At 36.1% G+C, this 18,947-nt stretch overlaps 1 protein-coding gene across 4 annotated transcripts in view; it reads right to left on the bottom strand.

The window, feature by feature from the left end:
* DGKB (diacylglycerol kinase beta) overlaps positions 1-18,947 on the bottom strand; it is a gene marked incomplete at both ends in the record, with an annotated part of 333,552 nt that overhangs the window by 280,602 nt on the left and 34,003 nt on the right. For 2 of the 4 annotated variants that reach the window (XM_082479867.1, XM_082479866.1), the window contains 2 exons: positions 11,389-11,409; positions 17,239-17,315. In XM_082479867.1, the coding sequence (XP_082335993.1) occupies positions 11,389-11,409; positions 17,239-17,315 (98 nt within the window). The remainder of the gene's footprint in view (positions 1-11,388; positions 11,410-17,238; positions 17,316-18,947) is intronic. The other 2 variants (XM_082479865.1, XM_082479864.1) reach the window with 1 other exon arrangement.

The raw sequence follows: 18,947 nt of genomic DNA on the forward strand, positions 1-18,947 counted from the left end.
AATCATATGTGACATATGTGATCATATGTGATTCCTTTTTTTATATGTTAAACAACTGATTCACCAAGTTTACTGGAGCTCCTTTTCTTATGTGTTACAAAAATAAACTTGACAAAATAAGACTTTATAAACGTTCATAATCTTCTATATTATTGGGTAATAAAACTTTATTTGGTAATGAAACATGTTGATATAAGCCCAGAGAAGTACACATTCAAAAACACCATTGTGTTTTAGCTAAGTTGAACCATAACATCCATATAAAAATAATTTTATTACTATTTTTAGAAATAGTCCTTATTATTATCATTGCCCATTTATTGATTTTATCAATGTTTCCAGTTACCTGAAATTAAAAAAAAAAGGTATATAGCCACCTTAGAGAAAAGGAAAGGAGAAAGAACAGAAGGCAGAAGCAAAACTGCACAGTTTTAACTTTTAAATTCTTTTAAATTCTCCTGATAAAGACACCTCCCCAGTGGGGGTTACCTTGGCTGAATTCCCTTGGGAAATTCAAACTTGTATCTCTTTCTCTAGAGAGTATCCAAATATCAGAAAAGAGCTGAAGATTCACTGAGGTAAAAAGACATTTCTGTATGTCTACACAAAAAAATATGATTAAATATTTACTTGTAACATTGTTACTGAACAAATTACAGAAATAGTCCTTTGAATGAGGAGGTGATCTGAACATGTTTAAAAGATTGTGCTGGTCAGGGAGATGTATCAAAACAGATACCAAAATGTTTCAGCTGTTAAGGCAGTACTTCTGGACACATGGAAGAATTTAAGGTGCTTAGGTAAGTTTTATAGAAAATGGCTGAGAGAACTTTTTTATTTCTTTTCTTTTTTAAATTGCCATACCAGAGTTGGGTGCTACCTTCACTCAGAGTGGGAGTAACCCATTTTGGATCTAAGTTTATGCTAAAAGATACAGAAGAAATTTAGGTATTTCATACATATAAATAAATATTCATGTATACATGCTATTATATAAAGTATTATTTATTAAACGAAGCAGCAAACAGCAATTATAGATTGTTCAGAGACATCATTCAGTGCCTCTGGAACTATAACATGTCATCTCACATGCATATATTTTACAATTCCTTTTTGGCAAATATGCATTAGTTCAAAAGATTAACAGTTTTTTCTTTAACGATAATGCCATGGACAAGTTACCTACAAAAAGTACCATCAGCATAAACAACTCATTTTTACTTTCTTTTGTTTAAGAATAGCAGAAGTGTTTTTTATAACAGTGAACAGGTACTATGAGAACATTCCTGTTGTGATGTCTGACTAAGCAAACACAAACAGATTTGCCCAGATCTTCAGTTTCATACAAATTCGTCTTATTAAAGAACTCATACCCAACCAATGTGTTGTGGTGGAAATTTTTCTGAAGCTTATGGCATCCTTCACTTTACAAGTAAGCTACAAACACAAACAATTAGGAATTACTCTGCCAACTCCCATTGCTTTGAAGAAAATTCCTCCCCTCAAATAGCCCTTTAAGAACCAGGATAAAACAACTAATTAGGCCAAGAATTATCCTCACAATAATATTCTTGGAATAAGATAATAAAAACTCAAGGAGCTCAGTTACAATATCTTACAGATATTGTAAAATATAAGAATATAAAACTAAACCATCACTAGCTATACGGATATAGAAAGTGGTAGCTGCAAAATATAATACCATATAGCACTTATTTTGTCTAAACTAAAAATCTGAAGAGACATGATGCCACTTCTGCACAGACTGGAGAATGTGGGGAGGTAAAATCTGAGCCAGGCAGGCACGGGGGAAACAGCAGTAACAATCCTTCTTCCAAATTTGTTAGCACCTCTGTCTCCACAGCATCTCTACTCCTTAATTCTTTTCCTCCATATTGTCAGCAGCCAAGGAGGCATCACTGGGTAAGTGTGTACAGGGTGGGGAAGAAGGCTGGAAATGAGCTACAGACCCCAGATTTGGACTCTTGAGAGACTTCAACCACATCTAAAGGCAATCTACTTGCAGCAGCTGCCAGACACTATTAAGGAAAACGGTGATGAAGAAGACAAGAGGAGGGGGTTTTTTGAGTTCTAAGAAATAATCTGCACTCAGTGGAAGAACTGAGGTAAAATCTAGAAGAAAGTCCCTCCATAGAAGATTGTTATTTCCCTCTTCCTCAGCTGCTAAAAGCTCCTGGGAAACTCACTAGTGGCTTTGACCAAGCATTCTGAGGTGTCTTCCTATTTTTTTCTATTGCAACACATTTAAAAAGCCAATTCTGTAGAAAATTCTTTAGCCTGGGCTTTTCTTCTTCTTCACCTCAGGAATCCAATCACTAGTGTATCCCATTCAACATACCACAGGAAATCCTATGACAGAACAGTAAGCACGCATAAAAAGACACATACAAAAAAATGACAATCATTGAACTAGAAAAAAATGTTACTAAGGAATAATGACTGCAAAGAGTTTAAAATCACTAAGAGATTAAAGTCCTGGCAACTGACAAGATAAATAAATTAAAGTTTTCAGAATAAACTACATTTTTCAAGAGAGTTTCCAGGATGACACTGATCACATTGACTAAAGAATTCTCAACTCTGAAGAAATAAAAATATTAAAATTAGTTTCAGATTTTTATAGGTACTAAAAATCTCATTTCATTCACAGTTAACATAGTCCAGAATTTTAAGCTCCTGTTACTGCACAGAATACTACAAAACTGACAATAAAGCAACCACTAGTTTCCATAGTGCTATCATGACTATACGCACACTTTTTTGCAGTTACCCCATGTATCTCATAGATATGTGAGAAGCTTTAAAGCAGAATGGCATAAAGCAGAGCTCTTACTTCCCACTCTTCATTTTCTTTTGAATCCCAGATTCCCAGAATATGTGGGACTCCAAGGAAAAAGAAACAGAGGTCAGCCTATGCTTAATATGCCTAAAACCAATCTCCAATTACTATGATAAGAGTTCTGTTTCTTTTCAAGCACTTACTGATAAGTACATTACACTAATTTAGTGCTAGTTCATAAAGGCTGAGTCTCTAAATCTCAGGAAAACCAGAAATTGAAGGACTGGTTTCCGAGTAGCAGCTATGACTATGCTTGGCAAATAACAGACAATTTCAGGCATCTTCTAATTTTGTATCAGACATATATAGACCGATACTCAACTGGAAATACAGGGCCTGCTCAGGTCTCTGATCTTCTGATTATGGCTACAACAGGTTACTGAGCTGCCTTAAAATACCTGATTCTGTCCAGACAGCAGAATGGCTTCTAACGGCTTGTATACCAGAGAGAAAGAGGATGAACTCCATTTGCATTGCCAGGTTAGCAGGTTGTAAAATCTGCCTGAAAAGATCTATCATGGCTAACTGAAAGCATAGGATCACCTCTATGAATTCCAGTGTCTCCACAGGAAAAGAAACCTGTCCTTCCACAATCCAGAGCTACATGTACTATGTTCACATACAAAAATGTAGCTTTCTGCTTTCTTAAAATTGGTGATGTCTCAAAATTTCCTGCAATTTATCTGTTTTGTCATGAAAATCTGCATTGGTGGGAGCTGAGGAATCATACGCATGAGACCCATAGGAATCATAAGCAAGAACACACAGTAAACTATAAGCCAACAATTTGAAACACCGTCAGTAATTTTCACTGGCCTCTTACTTCTTACAAGATATGAAGCATTCATACAGCTATTGGATCCCCCACACCAATTAAGCTTCACCCGCCCTTGTGGTAAGCAGAAGTTAATATTCCTTAAATTCTGCATTTCAGGCTGCAGTATCCCTAACTATGAATGTGACTATAGGTAAGGCAAGCCAGCTGCGGGAACTCATCCCTTCTTCCTCCATCTCACAGAGCAGAACTGACACGTGGCAGGCGGGAGAAGTGGGGAACTAGTGGAAAAAAAGAAAATATTATATTGCATTTGACCTTTTTCCTTTCTCCTACTACAGTTAACCTGTGCAATTTTATCATTTGCTCTTCTGCTTTACTGATTGTACACAAAAATGTAAGATCAAGAAAAACCCAAGTGTGTATATTGTGAAGATTTATGCATTCATGTGTATGTTCTGTGTCAACATACACAGAACTCTACATGTTATAGACAACACAAATCAGTATATCCTGATACCAAGAACACACAAAATATGGTTTCTCAGTGAAAAATAGGATATAGACAAGTAAAGGAAATTTTGCACCCTTTATTGTATCATAAAGAAAATTATTCAGAGGTTTTAACTATGCTATGTAATATTTTAACTCCTACCATATTAAGACTTTTGAAGAGAACACATAATTTGGTCAGAAAAAATTGACAGCTTTTGACTCATGATCTACCCTAACACCAAATAGAAGAGGTTCAACTGCCTCCTATATTTTCCTAGCTGGTGTAAATGCAACAACTGGTTCTGCTGGACGACACGCAGAAGGAAGAAGGAGAAGCTGCATCACTCCACTTTCTTTCTCCTCACAAGATGCAAAAAACCAACTTATTAATAGTCTCCTGACAAAAGAGTTGCCATTGTGGATGGGTCAGAGCAGGGAGGGATAGAATAATAACTTCTTTTATTCCTCCCTACACATAAATGGGAACAAGACACGATCTAGTGTTTGGAATTAATCTCCACCCATAAATTCTTTTAAAACACCACAGTCTCTTTGGTCTTTTTCTTCTTTTGAATTTGTACAAAATATTTCAACATAAGCCACTGTTTTCGTCATTCTGAAAAGAGAATGTGAGAAGAGGAAAAAAAAAAAAAAAAAGATAAATTGTTCATTCCAGCAGACTTCCATGAAATATTGTGGTGTAGTAAAATTGACATTAACTAGTAAAATAAATGAAATGTAAAATGTAATTGAAGCAACCAAGGAAACCTGCTGCTGCTCAAGTCCTTTATACTGCCCCAACCCTATTTAATTATTTACCATATATTAAAATAGAGAAATAGTAACTAGACATGATTTATCTACGATTCAATTAAGGAACTAACCACCAGACAATGTAGCATTGTTGATAAGCAGGGTATTCCTGCCAAGAGAGTGATGAACTGTAGGCCTGGTCAGCAAACCAAGGAAACCACTTCGAACTCCTAAGATCAGAGAAGTAGGTAAAAGGTAATTCCAGCAGGGGGAGATCACGACCACCCTCTCATTGACCACCTACCCAAATGATACCACCTACTCAAAAGAGAACAATGAAAGAAGACAGAGTCTGCGAACTAATTTATATGGGAAGAAAAGAAATCTTGACCAATCATTAAAGAAAATAACAATGAATATGTATTAATTGTTTGAATATGTAATAATCAATGTGTAAAAATGAACCTAAGGTGTGTTCCCGTTTTGGAATGAGCACATCATTTCTGTGCATGAATGGAATAAACCTGGAAATGCCTCTGCTCTGCATGTTATTGGCTTGCACTCTGGGTAAAGGACCCAGATTTGGGACAACAATGGTTTTCACTTGTTAAAAAGAATATTTCAGAGATAATGGAAAGAAAATTATGTTGAAATGTAATTTTCAATCCATTACTTTTTTTTTTTTTTAAACTACGTTGCCTGATCTCCGAATGTTGTCAAAAATGAGTATAATCAGCTTTAATCTACTGACAGTAATAGCTCTGGGTTATTTTTGTTTGTGGGTAGGTCTCCTTAACTGATTATTTCATTTTAAACTATTTATATTGACCCAATATCTGAAAAATGAGCTGTTGAAAAAGAAGTAGATGTTGGAGGGCCTTGATTCACACATGATGCTATGACAACAATCACACACATTAATGTTAGTCCTTTAGTGACTATTACATGATTAGCTGTGAAAAGTGAAAGCATCCCCAGTAAAAGTCCAAGTTTGGAAGATTTCGTTGATTCTGACAATGTTTCAAAATCTGAATTTTCCCAAAATATGTGGGGAAAAAAAAAAGCAGAGACCATATGGAGAAGGTTAATAAACTAGAAAATATGAATTACAGGAGAATGTACAAGTTTTTGGAGTTGTAAATGTATTTCTAATGTTCAGATGGCAGAAATTCAAATTAAATTTGGAATTCCTGATACAGATTGCCTTTGTGCACAAGGGTAAAGTTTGCTTTAAATTAAAAGTCCTTCACATTTTCTGATCCAAGCATTTGATTTAACACAATTTCTTAATTTTTTTATTTCATTTTGAAAGTTCAAGTAACCAAATAGAATTATTTCTTAATTAAAGCAGCATCCAAATTCTCACCTACTGAGGTGAAAGTTTACAGAAAAAATAAATTTAAAAAAAAATACATGCTCTCACAGGGTCCTCCTACCAAATACTCCCTATAGCCAAATAATATTTGGATATTATCAATCCTACAGACATATGTAACTGCCAAAATTTTCCCTCAGCTAGCATGTATCTTCAAAGAAGTAAACTCAACAAAACACCCAAAATAGAAATGGGAAGACTCAACTTTTATGCAATAACTAGATTTTTAAGCATAACCTTATACTCCATACTCATGTTATTAAAATAAATTTATGCTAATTCCTAAAATAAATCTGGAATGTATTCAGCAACCACTGCAGTCTCATCCCAGTCTCATATCTGGGTAAGAAGAAATAACACTTTACTACCAGCAGATTTTCTGTAGTACATGATTATGTATGTGTGTAAGTTTGTATATCCATAAGTACTACACACATAAATACATATATTTAATATGTAAATTTACTAAATATGCTATAATTACTATACAAAGGTGGGATTTTTTTTAAGAAGAAAGAGTGCTAAGGCACATACTTTTAGAAGAATCTTGTAGCAGATTAATCACCCAGGGTTTATTTTACAAACATTACCAATAAAGAATGTTAGAAGAAATATCCAGAAATTATAACATATTAAACAAAGTGAAGAGCAGATAGCTTGCATCCTGTCCCAGCAGAATTGGTCATCTGATAATTACAATTACTACAGAAGTTAGGAAAAATGGCGTAGGTGGCATGCTTCAGACTAAAACCAAATAAAATAGCAAAATGAATGAATCCCTGAAAAAAGTCAGTTATGACAAAAAGTTCTAGTTGAATCAAACAATTTATCTGCTTGTGAAGATTGTGCAAAAAACTACATACAGACAAACATGGCTGAACTGTCATTTTCATAACATGGCTAAAATTAAGAAGAATTATTTTTTTATACGCATTCTGCATCAGTAGCTTTCTCACATATTTTAACTGTAATGAACTTCTCTGTCCATTGCAAAATTTGAGGAGGTTATTTCAGCTACAGTTATTAAAAATATTTGCTACAACACTTTTAGTAAGAAAAATAATATGTGAAGATGTGAACACTTATTGTTCTCTCTACCCCCACCCACCCCCGCTTAAAGACTTTGAAGCCTACAAATGAACAAACTTTTGTAAGTGTTTCAATTAATTAATGAACTCTTTGCTGAGATTTAACACAATCTGATCCTGACTAACTGGGTCTTTCACTTGGAATAGTCACATCAATAGAAGAAGGTTTAAAAATGTGTCATTCCACTTGGCAACGATTTACATCCACTTTGCACTGAGTAAATTTACAGTCTTTAGGAAAGTGGAGCTGTGCTAACTGAACTAAGTTTGAGTTTGTCCTTACCAGAATTTAAAAGTATAGCTTAGAAAGTGATAAAAAGGTATGAGCAGTGTCACCTGCTCAATTATATACGCTTACAGGCCAATGCTAGCAATAGTACCTGTATTACACAAGAGGACTTCAAGCCATTTCCATTTGTTGATTAATTCCTGCAACAAATTATGATTAAAAGAATTTTTTCTACACTTTGTTTCTCCATGCAGTTTCATAAACAGTATCTAGATGCCATCATGCAGGTGAATCAATTGTAACTGCAGCTATCATCATAAAACCAAACCACAATATTTTGTTCTTCAGAACGCAAACCAAAAAAGAAAATAAACCCAGTCATAATTAAATACTCTAGGTAAAGCACTTTAACTTAATTCAGCCTGAGTAAACCTACAGTAAGTTAAATGTGTTTAGAGCTATAAACCAGAAACTAATGACAGTTAGGCTGTTCTAGAGCCTCACCATTGCCTGCAATTTCTAGACAATATCCTTTGTAGGTAAATAAAATAGACCTGCCCTGTGTCTGACCAGATAACAAAAACACCTATACAACCATTTACAAGGACCCCATAGTCCTTTATTACCCAACTGTTACAAATAGGATGTAAACCAAAAAGCAGTGTAGCAACAACACAGCACTCATTTGATGGCTTCAGAATTCTCACTGCTACAAATTAAACAGAATTTCAACATTAAATGCTGTTCTTTTAAAGAAATGTCTTTATTTGGTTTTGTTTCATATTAGCCAAATACCTCTCCCCTGCTATTTCTTTTGCAGCATTAATTCAGACATGTAGTGATCAAATGAAGGCATAGGGTAACACACTTAAAATTACAATCATTTAAAAACACAGAAGGATACTTTTCCATTGATGTTAAGTGCATTTTAGTAGTTAAATGTTATGAAATCTATCACCAATGACTAGTAGAGTAAAAAGTTGTAACTCATAATTTTGCATAAATGTTGCACCATTGCATGCACACTTGAGTTGAAATGCATCAATTTTAAATATTCATTAATGGCAACATAAAACTCAAGAAATACACTAAATGTACCCTTTCTAAATGAATTTATTACAGTGTTTATTTCATTTTAAGAAGAGCAACTTAGCTAATATTTCAAATTAATATGAAAATACAAGGATAGCATTTTTTGTACTTTGTAACTCAGTACCATAATTGGTACCATATTGATACTGTTTTCATGCTGTTAGAGGAGCTGAAATGCTGTCAAAGTAGTCTGTCACTCTTCAAATAAAATATGTTAAAAATAAAAGACATCAGTGTGACCGTCCACTTTTTGTTTGTTTGTTTGTCTTTAAAGATACTGTAGCTTTAAGCTGCATATTCTTTGAAATAGAATGGTCCCTCTGGCCTGAATATTAAGACAGCTTAAAGTTCTCTATAAACTTTTATCTAAATACTGATGTTGATACCCTAATAAACAACAAACAAAACAAAACAAAACAAAACAAACTCTTCCTTTTAAAATACTTTGAAACAGTATACAGTGGACATCAGAAGCAAAAAATAGTCCTTGAGTTAGCCATTTAACAAACTACGAAAATTAAACAGGTAACGTGTAAATGAAAGCAGTAGAAGGCTCATAAAGCTTAAACATAAGGTACTGTCCAATGCATAAAAGTAGAGAAAAAAGGATAAAAAAGGGATCTTAAGGTAGATAGGGAAAGTATCAAAAGGGAAGTAAGTTATCAAGGAGGGATAGATGTCAGCACAGACGGAGGAAAGGAGACAGAGGGACCACTAAAGATCATAAAACATGTCCAAAACTGAACAGTTTTGCAGCAGAGATTGACTATCTGAAACATTTTACACCTTGGTGCCCCCAACACTTTCCACAGAGAGCAGGCTCACAGCCATACTGCCAGTGTCTCTGCCTGGCAGGCTTCCCAACTTTCTAGGTATCCAGGAAGCTCTTTCCCTAGAAATTCTGCCCAGAGGCAGAAAAACACTGAGTGCCCAGTGTCTGAAGGGTAGAGTTTTCTGCTGGTGATACTCACAAGTTGCTAAATTCTTCTCTTTTGTAGCTAGAAAGATACAATATCCTTTCTTAGTCCTCATTTACTTATATGTCAGGGACAGGTTTCTCCTACATATTAGATACATTATAATTATCCACATCCTACTAATCTGTAAATTAGTCCAAATTTGAGTTCACTTTGTCCCATCATTTGATCAACAGCAGAAAGATGTGGTTTCTGCAGTACCTTTTTATACAAAATTGAATCTTCATATCTGTAGTAGAAATACTTCACTTTATATATCTTTACAGTAAATTAGTATCTGCTGCCAGATCAAAGAATGCAGCCAAGGGAAACGATAAAAAATAGTTCTTTCAATCCATATTTCTGTGTGCTTGAAATTTTAACTAGTTTTTCACTCATGTCAATGGGCCTAAGAACTACCTTTTTTTACAAGTCTTATCTTGTTCTCAGACCATCATGGCCAGAGTAATACTATTACAATGCCCCAGTAATATATTTCTCTGCTTCATGACCAAATCACAATGATGCTTTGCAGTCATCTTGTAATCAACTACGACACACAGCAATTTATCTAACAATGTTACTAGTCCCAGGGCACACCACACCATACTCTGCACTAGTGCATTTCACTCCATTTCCATTTACTATAGTCCATAATGTCATCAAGCTTTTCCAGTATAATATTCAGATTTTTCTTCATTTTAGCAACAATTCCCAAATTTGGTTTAGTGAGTTGATTCTATTAGTATTCATTTACTACTTTTGACAAGGTTACTAGCAAAAATAGTGAGATTAGTCTCAAGACTGGTCCTAGATCCACTGCTTTAACCTGAACATCTTCTCCTTCAGGACCCATTGCAGTCACTCTGTTAGCTTACTAAAAAAGTGATGTTGATCATCTGAAGAAAAATGAGCCCTATTGTGAACAGGGAGTACTGCTCTCAGTAACACACCTCCAAAAGCTCAACTGGCCTTTGACCCCAGAAAGTGAGGTGTTCCTACAAAACTAATCCTTTCAGTCTCTTTACTTTTTCATTGTTCTCATGTTCCGGCTGCCTCTTCCCAGAACAGCAGAGCAGGGGCTTTTTAACTCCTTTGTGCTACAAAGGAAGAATAACTAGGTCATTAAAAAAAAATAGTTCATTTGATTAGTCTTTCTTGCCTAGCTTTTTTTTTTTTTCATTGCATTTTTATACCTGCTTTTAGGCTACTGAAGCTTCTCAGTAGTAGAGCCTCGGGTTGATGATCAGCTCTTTAACCATTTCTCTTGCAATTACTGTAAAGTCACAATCGCTTAAAGCACACTATAAGCTTTATTCAAATTAAAAAATCTGCAGTTTTAAGCCTGCTGTATATAAATGGTATTATATGGTTATAGAAACAGTATTTAGTATTTTTTATGAGATGTGTCATTGTCATTTCAGAATAATACAAACCATTATGAGATCTCACTAGTAAGCAGAAATTTCTGTGACAAGTATGGAACAAGTTAATTACTTGATCTTAACTTATTTTTCATATTCCTCTCAATTAATGTTAGCAAAATTATGTACTGTGAATGACAAAAATGAAATTCACCTAGTGAAAAAGTCTGCCAGGAGAAAGAGAACGCACTTTGCTCTCAGAGTTAAATATTTGTCTATTATCTGACAGAATAGCTACATGCAGTATTTATTAATGTGTCATCTCAATGGAAGCCTACAAAATAAAAGATACTGCCCCTATGCATAACAAAAGGAAAAAAAATCAAATTAAGATTACTTACTTGATTAAGTATATCTTGTTTCTGTAACGCATGCAAAGAAAGAAAGAACACACATATTAGTGCAGTGTTAACACTCAGGCTGCTTTTATAATAGAACTATTTTTGTTGCAAGGTTAGTGGTGTAGATGAACAGCTTTAAGACATTCAATAGAATATCCCATTTTCTTGCATAAGCACATATGTCAAGAAAGTGGTTTTAAGTCAGCATTCTGGTCTTGATTAGAGAGTGCAAGCAACTTATTTTTAACCATGCAATGACAGATAATGAAGAAAACAAAAAAAAGTAAAGTTTGCCTTTCATCCCTGTGGACTTTAAAAAAAAAAAAACCAAACAACATTAAAATTTACTTGTTGCCAAGAATAGTTGCTAACAACACAACTTAATCAGAAGTGAATACAATGATAAATTCCATAAAAGCATTAACAACAAAAGGAGGGCTAAGGAGAATCTCCATGCTTTATTGGACGCAGGCGGAAACACACTGACCAAGGATAAGGAAAAGGCTGAGGTACTTAATGACTTCTTTGCCTCAGTCTGTGCAGTGCAGTTGTTCTCGGGCTACACAGCCTGCTGAGCTGGTAGACAGAGACAGCCCCCATAACCCATGTGGAAATGGTGAGTGACCTGCTACACAACTTAGACACACAAAAGCCTATAAAGCCAGATAAGATCCACCCAAGGGTACCGAGGGAGCTGGTGGATGTGCTCACCAAACCAATTTCCATCATTTATCAGCAGTCCTGGCTAACCAGGGAGATCCCAGTTGACTGGAGGTTCGCAAATGTGATACCCATCTACAGGAACAACAGGCAGGAGGATCCCAGGAATTACAGGCCTGTCAGTCTGACCTCAGTGCTGTTGAAAATTATGGAGCAGCTCATCTTGAATGCCATCACACAGCACGTACATGACAACTAGGTGATCAGGATCAAGCCCAGTCAGCATGGGTTTATGAAAGGCAGGTCCTGCTTGACTAACCTGATCTCCTTCTATGACAAGATGACCTGCTTAGTGGATAAGGAAAAGGCTGTGGATATTGTTCACCTGGGCTTTAGTAAAGCGTTCAACACTGCATTGTCCTGGAGAAACTGGATGCTCATGGCTTGGATGGGCGTACTCTTCACTGGGCAAAAAACTGGCTGGGTGGCCGGGCCCAAAGATTTGTGGTGAATGGAGTTAAACCCAGTTGGTGGCCAGTCACAAGTGGTGTTCCCCAGGGCTCAGTACCGAGGCCAGATCTGTTTAATATCTTTACCAATGATCTGGACAAGGGGATCGAGTGCACCCTCAGTAAGTTTGCAGATGACACGAAGTTAGACTGGAGTGTTGATCTGTTTAGTGTAGATGCTCTACAGAGGGATCTGGACAGGTTGGATTGATGGACCAAGGCCAATGGTATGAGGTTCAACAAGGCCAAGTGCCAGGTCCTGCACTTGGGTCACAACAACCCCATGCAACGCTACAGGCTTGGGGAAGAGTGGCTGAAAAGCTGCCTGTCAGAAAAGGACCTGGGGGTGTTGGCCAACAGCCAGCTAAATATGAGCCAGCAGTGTGCCCAGGTGGCTAAGGCGGCAAATGGCATCCTGGCCTGTATCAGAAATAGTGTGGCCAGCAGGACTAGGGAAGCGATTGTACCCCTGTACTCAGCACTGGAGAGGCCCCACCTCAAATACTGCATTCAATTTTGGGCCCTTTGATGCAGGAAAGACACTGAGGCACTGGAATGTGTCCAGAGAAGGGCAGTGAAGCTGGTGAGGGGACTAGAGCACAAATCTTATAAGGAGCAGCTGAGGGAACACAGATTGTTTATTCTGGAGAAATGAAGGCTGAGGGAAGACCTTATCACTCTCTACAGACACCTGAAAGGAGGTTGTAGTGAGGTAGGAGTAGGTCTCTTTTCCCAAATAGGAACCAATAGGAGAAGAGAAAACGGCCTCAGGTTGCCCAGTTTAGATTGGATATTAGGAAAAATTTCTTCACCAAAAGGGTTGTCAAGCATTGGAACAGGCTGCGCAGGGAAGTGGTTGAGTCGCCATCCGTGGAGGTATTTCAAAGACGGGTAGAAGTGATGCGTAGGGACATGGTTTAGTGGTAGACTTGGCAGTGTTAGGGTAACAGTTGGACTCAATGATCTTAAGAGTCTTTTCCAACCTAAATGACTCTATAATTCTATAAACACTAGCAAGCACTGTTGCACAAGTCATCATTATATGCTGCTTTAGTTTCTAGTTTAGTTTTTACTCCTTTTAATAAAGACGCTGTATTAATTTTCTATCTTAATCACAAACTGCTATCACTACTTCCCAGTGAGAAGTACTACCTTAGACTTATAAATACAGTTACATTCTCTGCATAAATTACACCGATTGTGCCAGACTTAGAATTACCTGCACTACTTCCAAAAATGCAAAAATCCTTGGGAGTCAGCAGATGATTGCAACCTGACTGAAAACATCCTGTCAAACCTGGGGCTTCACCTGTCTGAACAGATCAGATCGTGGAATATGCCTCGTCTCCTGCACTCATTGCCATAACCTTCCTCGAAAAGTTTTGTTTTCCTGGTCTTTCTGTGTATGCACATTTATTCTTTTTTACCCACATCTGAACTGTGAAACTCTGGAGCACTGCGCTGCTCCACATGCAGACCCAAGCTGCACCCTGACTGCTTGTCTGGCTGACAGCCCTCCACACACCTTCCACCCTCACTCTTCATGCACTGATTAACCCTAAGAGCGCTAGATGGTAAGTAGGTAAACAGGTAAACAAGAAACTATGATGCACTCTAACAGACCCTTCAAAAAGGATAACGACATTAGGACTACAAGCACACAATGATGTGTACTTACTATCCATTTAGATAATGTCTTCAGCTCCATCTGCTTTCCTAATTCTTGCTAACCTATTCAGTGCCCCTCTCAAAGTGAAATGGCTGAAGCTAATTAATTTAAATAAATCTTGAATGATGGAAAGAATATTTATAAATCACAGCTTTCCAGGAGGCTGATCTTAACCTACCTATGTGTCTTACATCTGGCATAAAATCTATTCTTAATTACATATTTGACACTGACTTGGAGAAGAAGATGGAAGGGCAGAGGTTGAGTAGCTTTTCTAGAAGTTTTAATCATCTCTCTTACGTTGAAAGCAGAGAGTAAAAGCTCCATAAATAAACTTCCAATACTGGATTTCTTCTGATAATCAGGTACACCATTTCCACTAAGCCCAAAAACCACTCACTCGACAAGATGTAAGATAATGGAAAAACAAACCAGATGACTTCAGGTAACAACCTTTGAATACCAATAGTTTTTCTTTTACTATTCACAACCCATTAAATCAGCTTGTGATGCAATAGAGAAGCAATGGAGTGGAATAAATTCCTGAACACTTTAAGCATGGAGAAGCTTGAAACAGGAAGTTCTTAAGGCTTTTTCTTAAATACATAAATATATCCCACTGCTACATGTGCCACAGCTCTTTGCCCCATGTTTATTGGTAAAAAACTGGTGCCACCTTTTGGTAGAATATTGACAAGACTTGGAAAATACTTGGAGTACTTATGAGATAATGATCTATGAAATAAAGAGCTAAAATGGAAACATGATGGCATCCTCTACAAAACACAACAAAAAGACGGAAGTGCTGTTTATAATACATGGAAGTAAAAAGCTGCACTATGACTGATTTCAGCTGGATCAGTCAGTGTTTGCTATCTCATTTACAGATAATAATCAATTACTTCACTTAAATAGTACATCCAACTCATGGAGTCCTCATCCAACCAGATACAATCAACTTGCAAATCATTCTGTAAAGAGTTTATCCACATAGCAGGTTGAATGCATGCCAGAAATATAGACACACCTCTGCAAAGGCAGTTCTGTCTGACTTGGAATATTTACTCAACTGCAGAGGAAATTTCAGCCACTTTCATTCCAGTTCAGCAGCTTATGGCATGAAACTTGAGCTAATAAAACCTACTAGATCCAAAGTAGCTTCACTGCTAGCTGCGTTTTTCTTATGTTGCACTCCCTGAAGTCTAAGTGCTAAAAAGCAAAGTCCAAAAGCTGTCAGGGTTAGCCTGGGTCCAACATTGACCCAGTAGTAGTAAATAGCTTGATCCCTGCTGACGACACTGAAACCACCACAGGGTATCTGACTTGCATTCCTTCTTCCCCTTCCATCCTCCCATCCTGCTCATTGGCTTGGGTACTCTGCCGCTCTGTAATCCCCGGATGTTTCAGTACAGGGATTGTAGGATGTTGGAGATGTTGCAGGATTCTGCAAACAAATCACTGGGAAATGTAGAACTCTAGAAATGCCATACAGAGCCACAGACTCAGCTCAGGACTGTGTTTATTAATTCCAGCTTTGCACAAACAAATTCTGCCAATTCACCCAGCTTCAGTCAGAGCAGTTGTCCCAGGTGCCCATACTGACCACTTTTTGCTATGACTCAACCTCCACGTAGCCCCAAATTTGGAGGAATAACTTTGTTAAAAGAGACTAATTTCACAACTTCAAATAATGATTTGTTTATACACAATCACTGATAAATTGATCACTTTACCTACATGGCAACATGTTATTTAAATTAATTTGTACTTTAAAAGGTTACACTTCACAAAACTGAAAACGTTGCATGATGACTGAAAGTAAGTGAAGAATTTCAAGAAAAAATTAGAATAAATTAAGAGCATTTTATCACATACACTAAGAGCACAAATAAAACTGCATAACTTAAAAGCAAAGAAAAAAGAGCAAGCACTGAGTTTGTAAATCAACAGTTCACACTTTTCTAAAAAAAAAAAAAACAAACCAAAATCTTGTTTACATTCTAAAAAATATCAGTTAAGGGAGGTCTCACAGCCTGTGTTAGATTGGAGAACAAATTAGACGATCACAGCATTCCTATCCCTTTACAAACTGTGATTCTATTTAACTAAAATAATGGAGATTTAAGATATTCGTTTACAAGATCAACTTAAAATATTTTACTGAATTATGAAATATTTTCCTCAGAAACTCCCTAAAATGACCAACATTATGCTCTGCAAAGTTCAAAATGTCAAATCATTTTTCAATACTTAATGAGTTGTAACTACCTTACTTGACAATAATTCTTGTCTTTTATATCCTGAAATGTAAGATCAAGTAATTTGCATAATGGTTAGCACATTCTTCTATCCTGAATTCCACATAATGCAAGCACAGTTAGAAACATTACTGAAACAGGTTTTTATTTAGCTACATTTAGAATCATATTATTAGGATGTGCTAAGGAGATACAAATTGCTATTGAGGATAACAAAAGAAAACAATCTGGCTTTTTCTACCAGCCAAACCAGAATATTTTGTCTAATAGCGAATCTGTAGTACCAATACAATCACACACACGCACTTTTTTTTTTCAGCTGAATTCTTTGTTCCATAAAATCAGAAAAAAGTCTCCTTTAATAATGGGGATCTCACCACCAGAAACAACACAAGAGAAACATAATTTAAAAAGAAATCTTAATTGAACAGAAATTGTGCTTAATATTTCCTATCTCTAAAAAGAATTGGGAAGCATGTTAACCCTACCATAAGGGTTTTTTTTGGTGTCTGTTTCTTAAAATCTTAGAAAAGAAAATGTGGGTTTATGTAAATTATTAAGCAGGTCTTTCTAATATGATGCTTATATACTTCTAGTTCTTAAAAGTCTTCATATTTTTGTTTTCCAAAGAGTTTCAAATACCCCAAAGAGCTGATTTATAAATAACCTTCTATTTCAAATGCTTAGATTTGCTTCAACATTTGTAAAATTTCTCCCCACCATTTCTGACCATTGAAGAAAGAAGAAGAATTACCCCTTCAGGATTATATTTTGCTAACACACCACTGCCATGGAATTCTTCTAAGACATCCTTAATTTTCTTCGTGGAATCTGGATGAGGAATAAAGAGAGAGAAAATGAAAATGCAGGAAACTGTTTTAAATAATATGAACTGTAATTCAAGAAACAACAATCAAACTGCTAATAGCTTTTCTCAATGCATATCAGTAATTTTCTCTAGCTGCGAGCACAAAGAAAATGAGAACATACTATACCCTCTCACCAAATACTGTAAAAATCAGCACGTAAACACAAAATGCTCAGAAACAAACACTCTTTTACCCAATCCTTAACTATTGTTAAGTAGCATATTTCTGAAGGAGTTGTTTGCAAGGAGTATTTCAACTCGCTTTTCTTGTCCTTGAAACCCGAGTCATCTATGGAACAAAGATATTCCCAACAGTGCTACTAAATCTCCCCTGGCACAGTTGCCAGTGAGTAGAGGAACTGTCAGAGGAGCCAGACAATATCAAGATAAAGGAGAAATTTGAAGAAAAAAAAAAATATTTTTCTGCAGTCACGCCACAGAAAACAAATGTTGCTATCAAAACCTCAATTTTTGCAGACTTTTAAGATATTCTGACCACTGTCAGCTACGGTAACTTTGGACAACTTTTGTCTAACAGAATTGTTCAAAATCCCTACAGTTCAGAAGCACGTAGGTCTAACCTTTCCAATTTGTTTTTAATTGTCTATGTACAGAACTACAAAACAGTTATTTCAGTAAGTAGCGACTACATAAAACCCTTAAACTCACATTCACTTAGAATATGTCGTGCACATAACCATCTTTTCCACCTTAAATATCTCAGCTATACCACAAAAATAAATGCAACTCAATTTTTTCTTTAAAATGCTGTTGTGGAGTGCATAATAGTCAAATGTGCATGATGGCCACAACACTGAAGTAAGCCATGAACCAGTAATGAGTAGCAGATGTATTACAGAAGAAAACAGGTAAACTTAATGGCTGCCCATTTATTTCTACAACAAAACCTGGAAGGAAAGGAGAGAAGCAAAGAGTGCAACAAGACGAGGACTATCACATGAGCAATTAGTTAGACACTTAAAATGACAAACATTAGGACCTAGTCTTACTGATTTTTTAATTATATCAACAAAATATAGCATTGTAATAGTTCTTAAAAGTTAAACAAATTCAGCACCTTAAACCTGACTCTAAAAAGTACTTTTAATAAATTATGTGGCCTGGAAGGAGAAAACGTAGCAGCAAAGGGCTTGAAAAATAGCTTAGTAACAGTTCATAACAGCTATGAACAGGACACACCAGTAAAATTCAGTTTTAAGAGGTGCTGGAAGAGTTGTCCCTGTCCTCCCCCAGCCCAGTTTTGACTATAAGAATGGCTTTTCCTAATGCTTGTCGTTTTCCTCGTAAATGAAAACACCTGAGACTATGTGTGGCCTTAATAAAAGTTTATTTTCACTAATCAGATGTATTTCAACATTACTGCCAACTGTAAGTAAGGGGGTTTAGCTGGTCTCATGGGCAGTCACAGCAAATATTGATAATATAGTCTTATTGCTGTGTCATTTCAAATACAGCAAATAACTACAACTTTATGTGAAAAAAGACAAAAAAACAAAATGAATAAATCAATATGTTAAGAAATAAATTTTAAGAATTGTAATTAGAAGTTGATGGACAAGATATCTACTGATTAG

Source organism: Vanellus vanellus, assembly GCF_965231255.1.
Source record: "Vanellus vanellus genome assembly, chromosome: 2".
Taxonomy (NCBI): Eukaryota; Metazoa; Chordata; class Aves; order Charadriiformes; family Charadriidae; genus Vanellus; species Vanellus vanellus.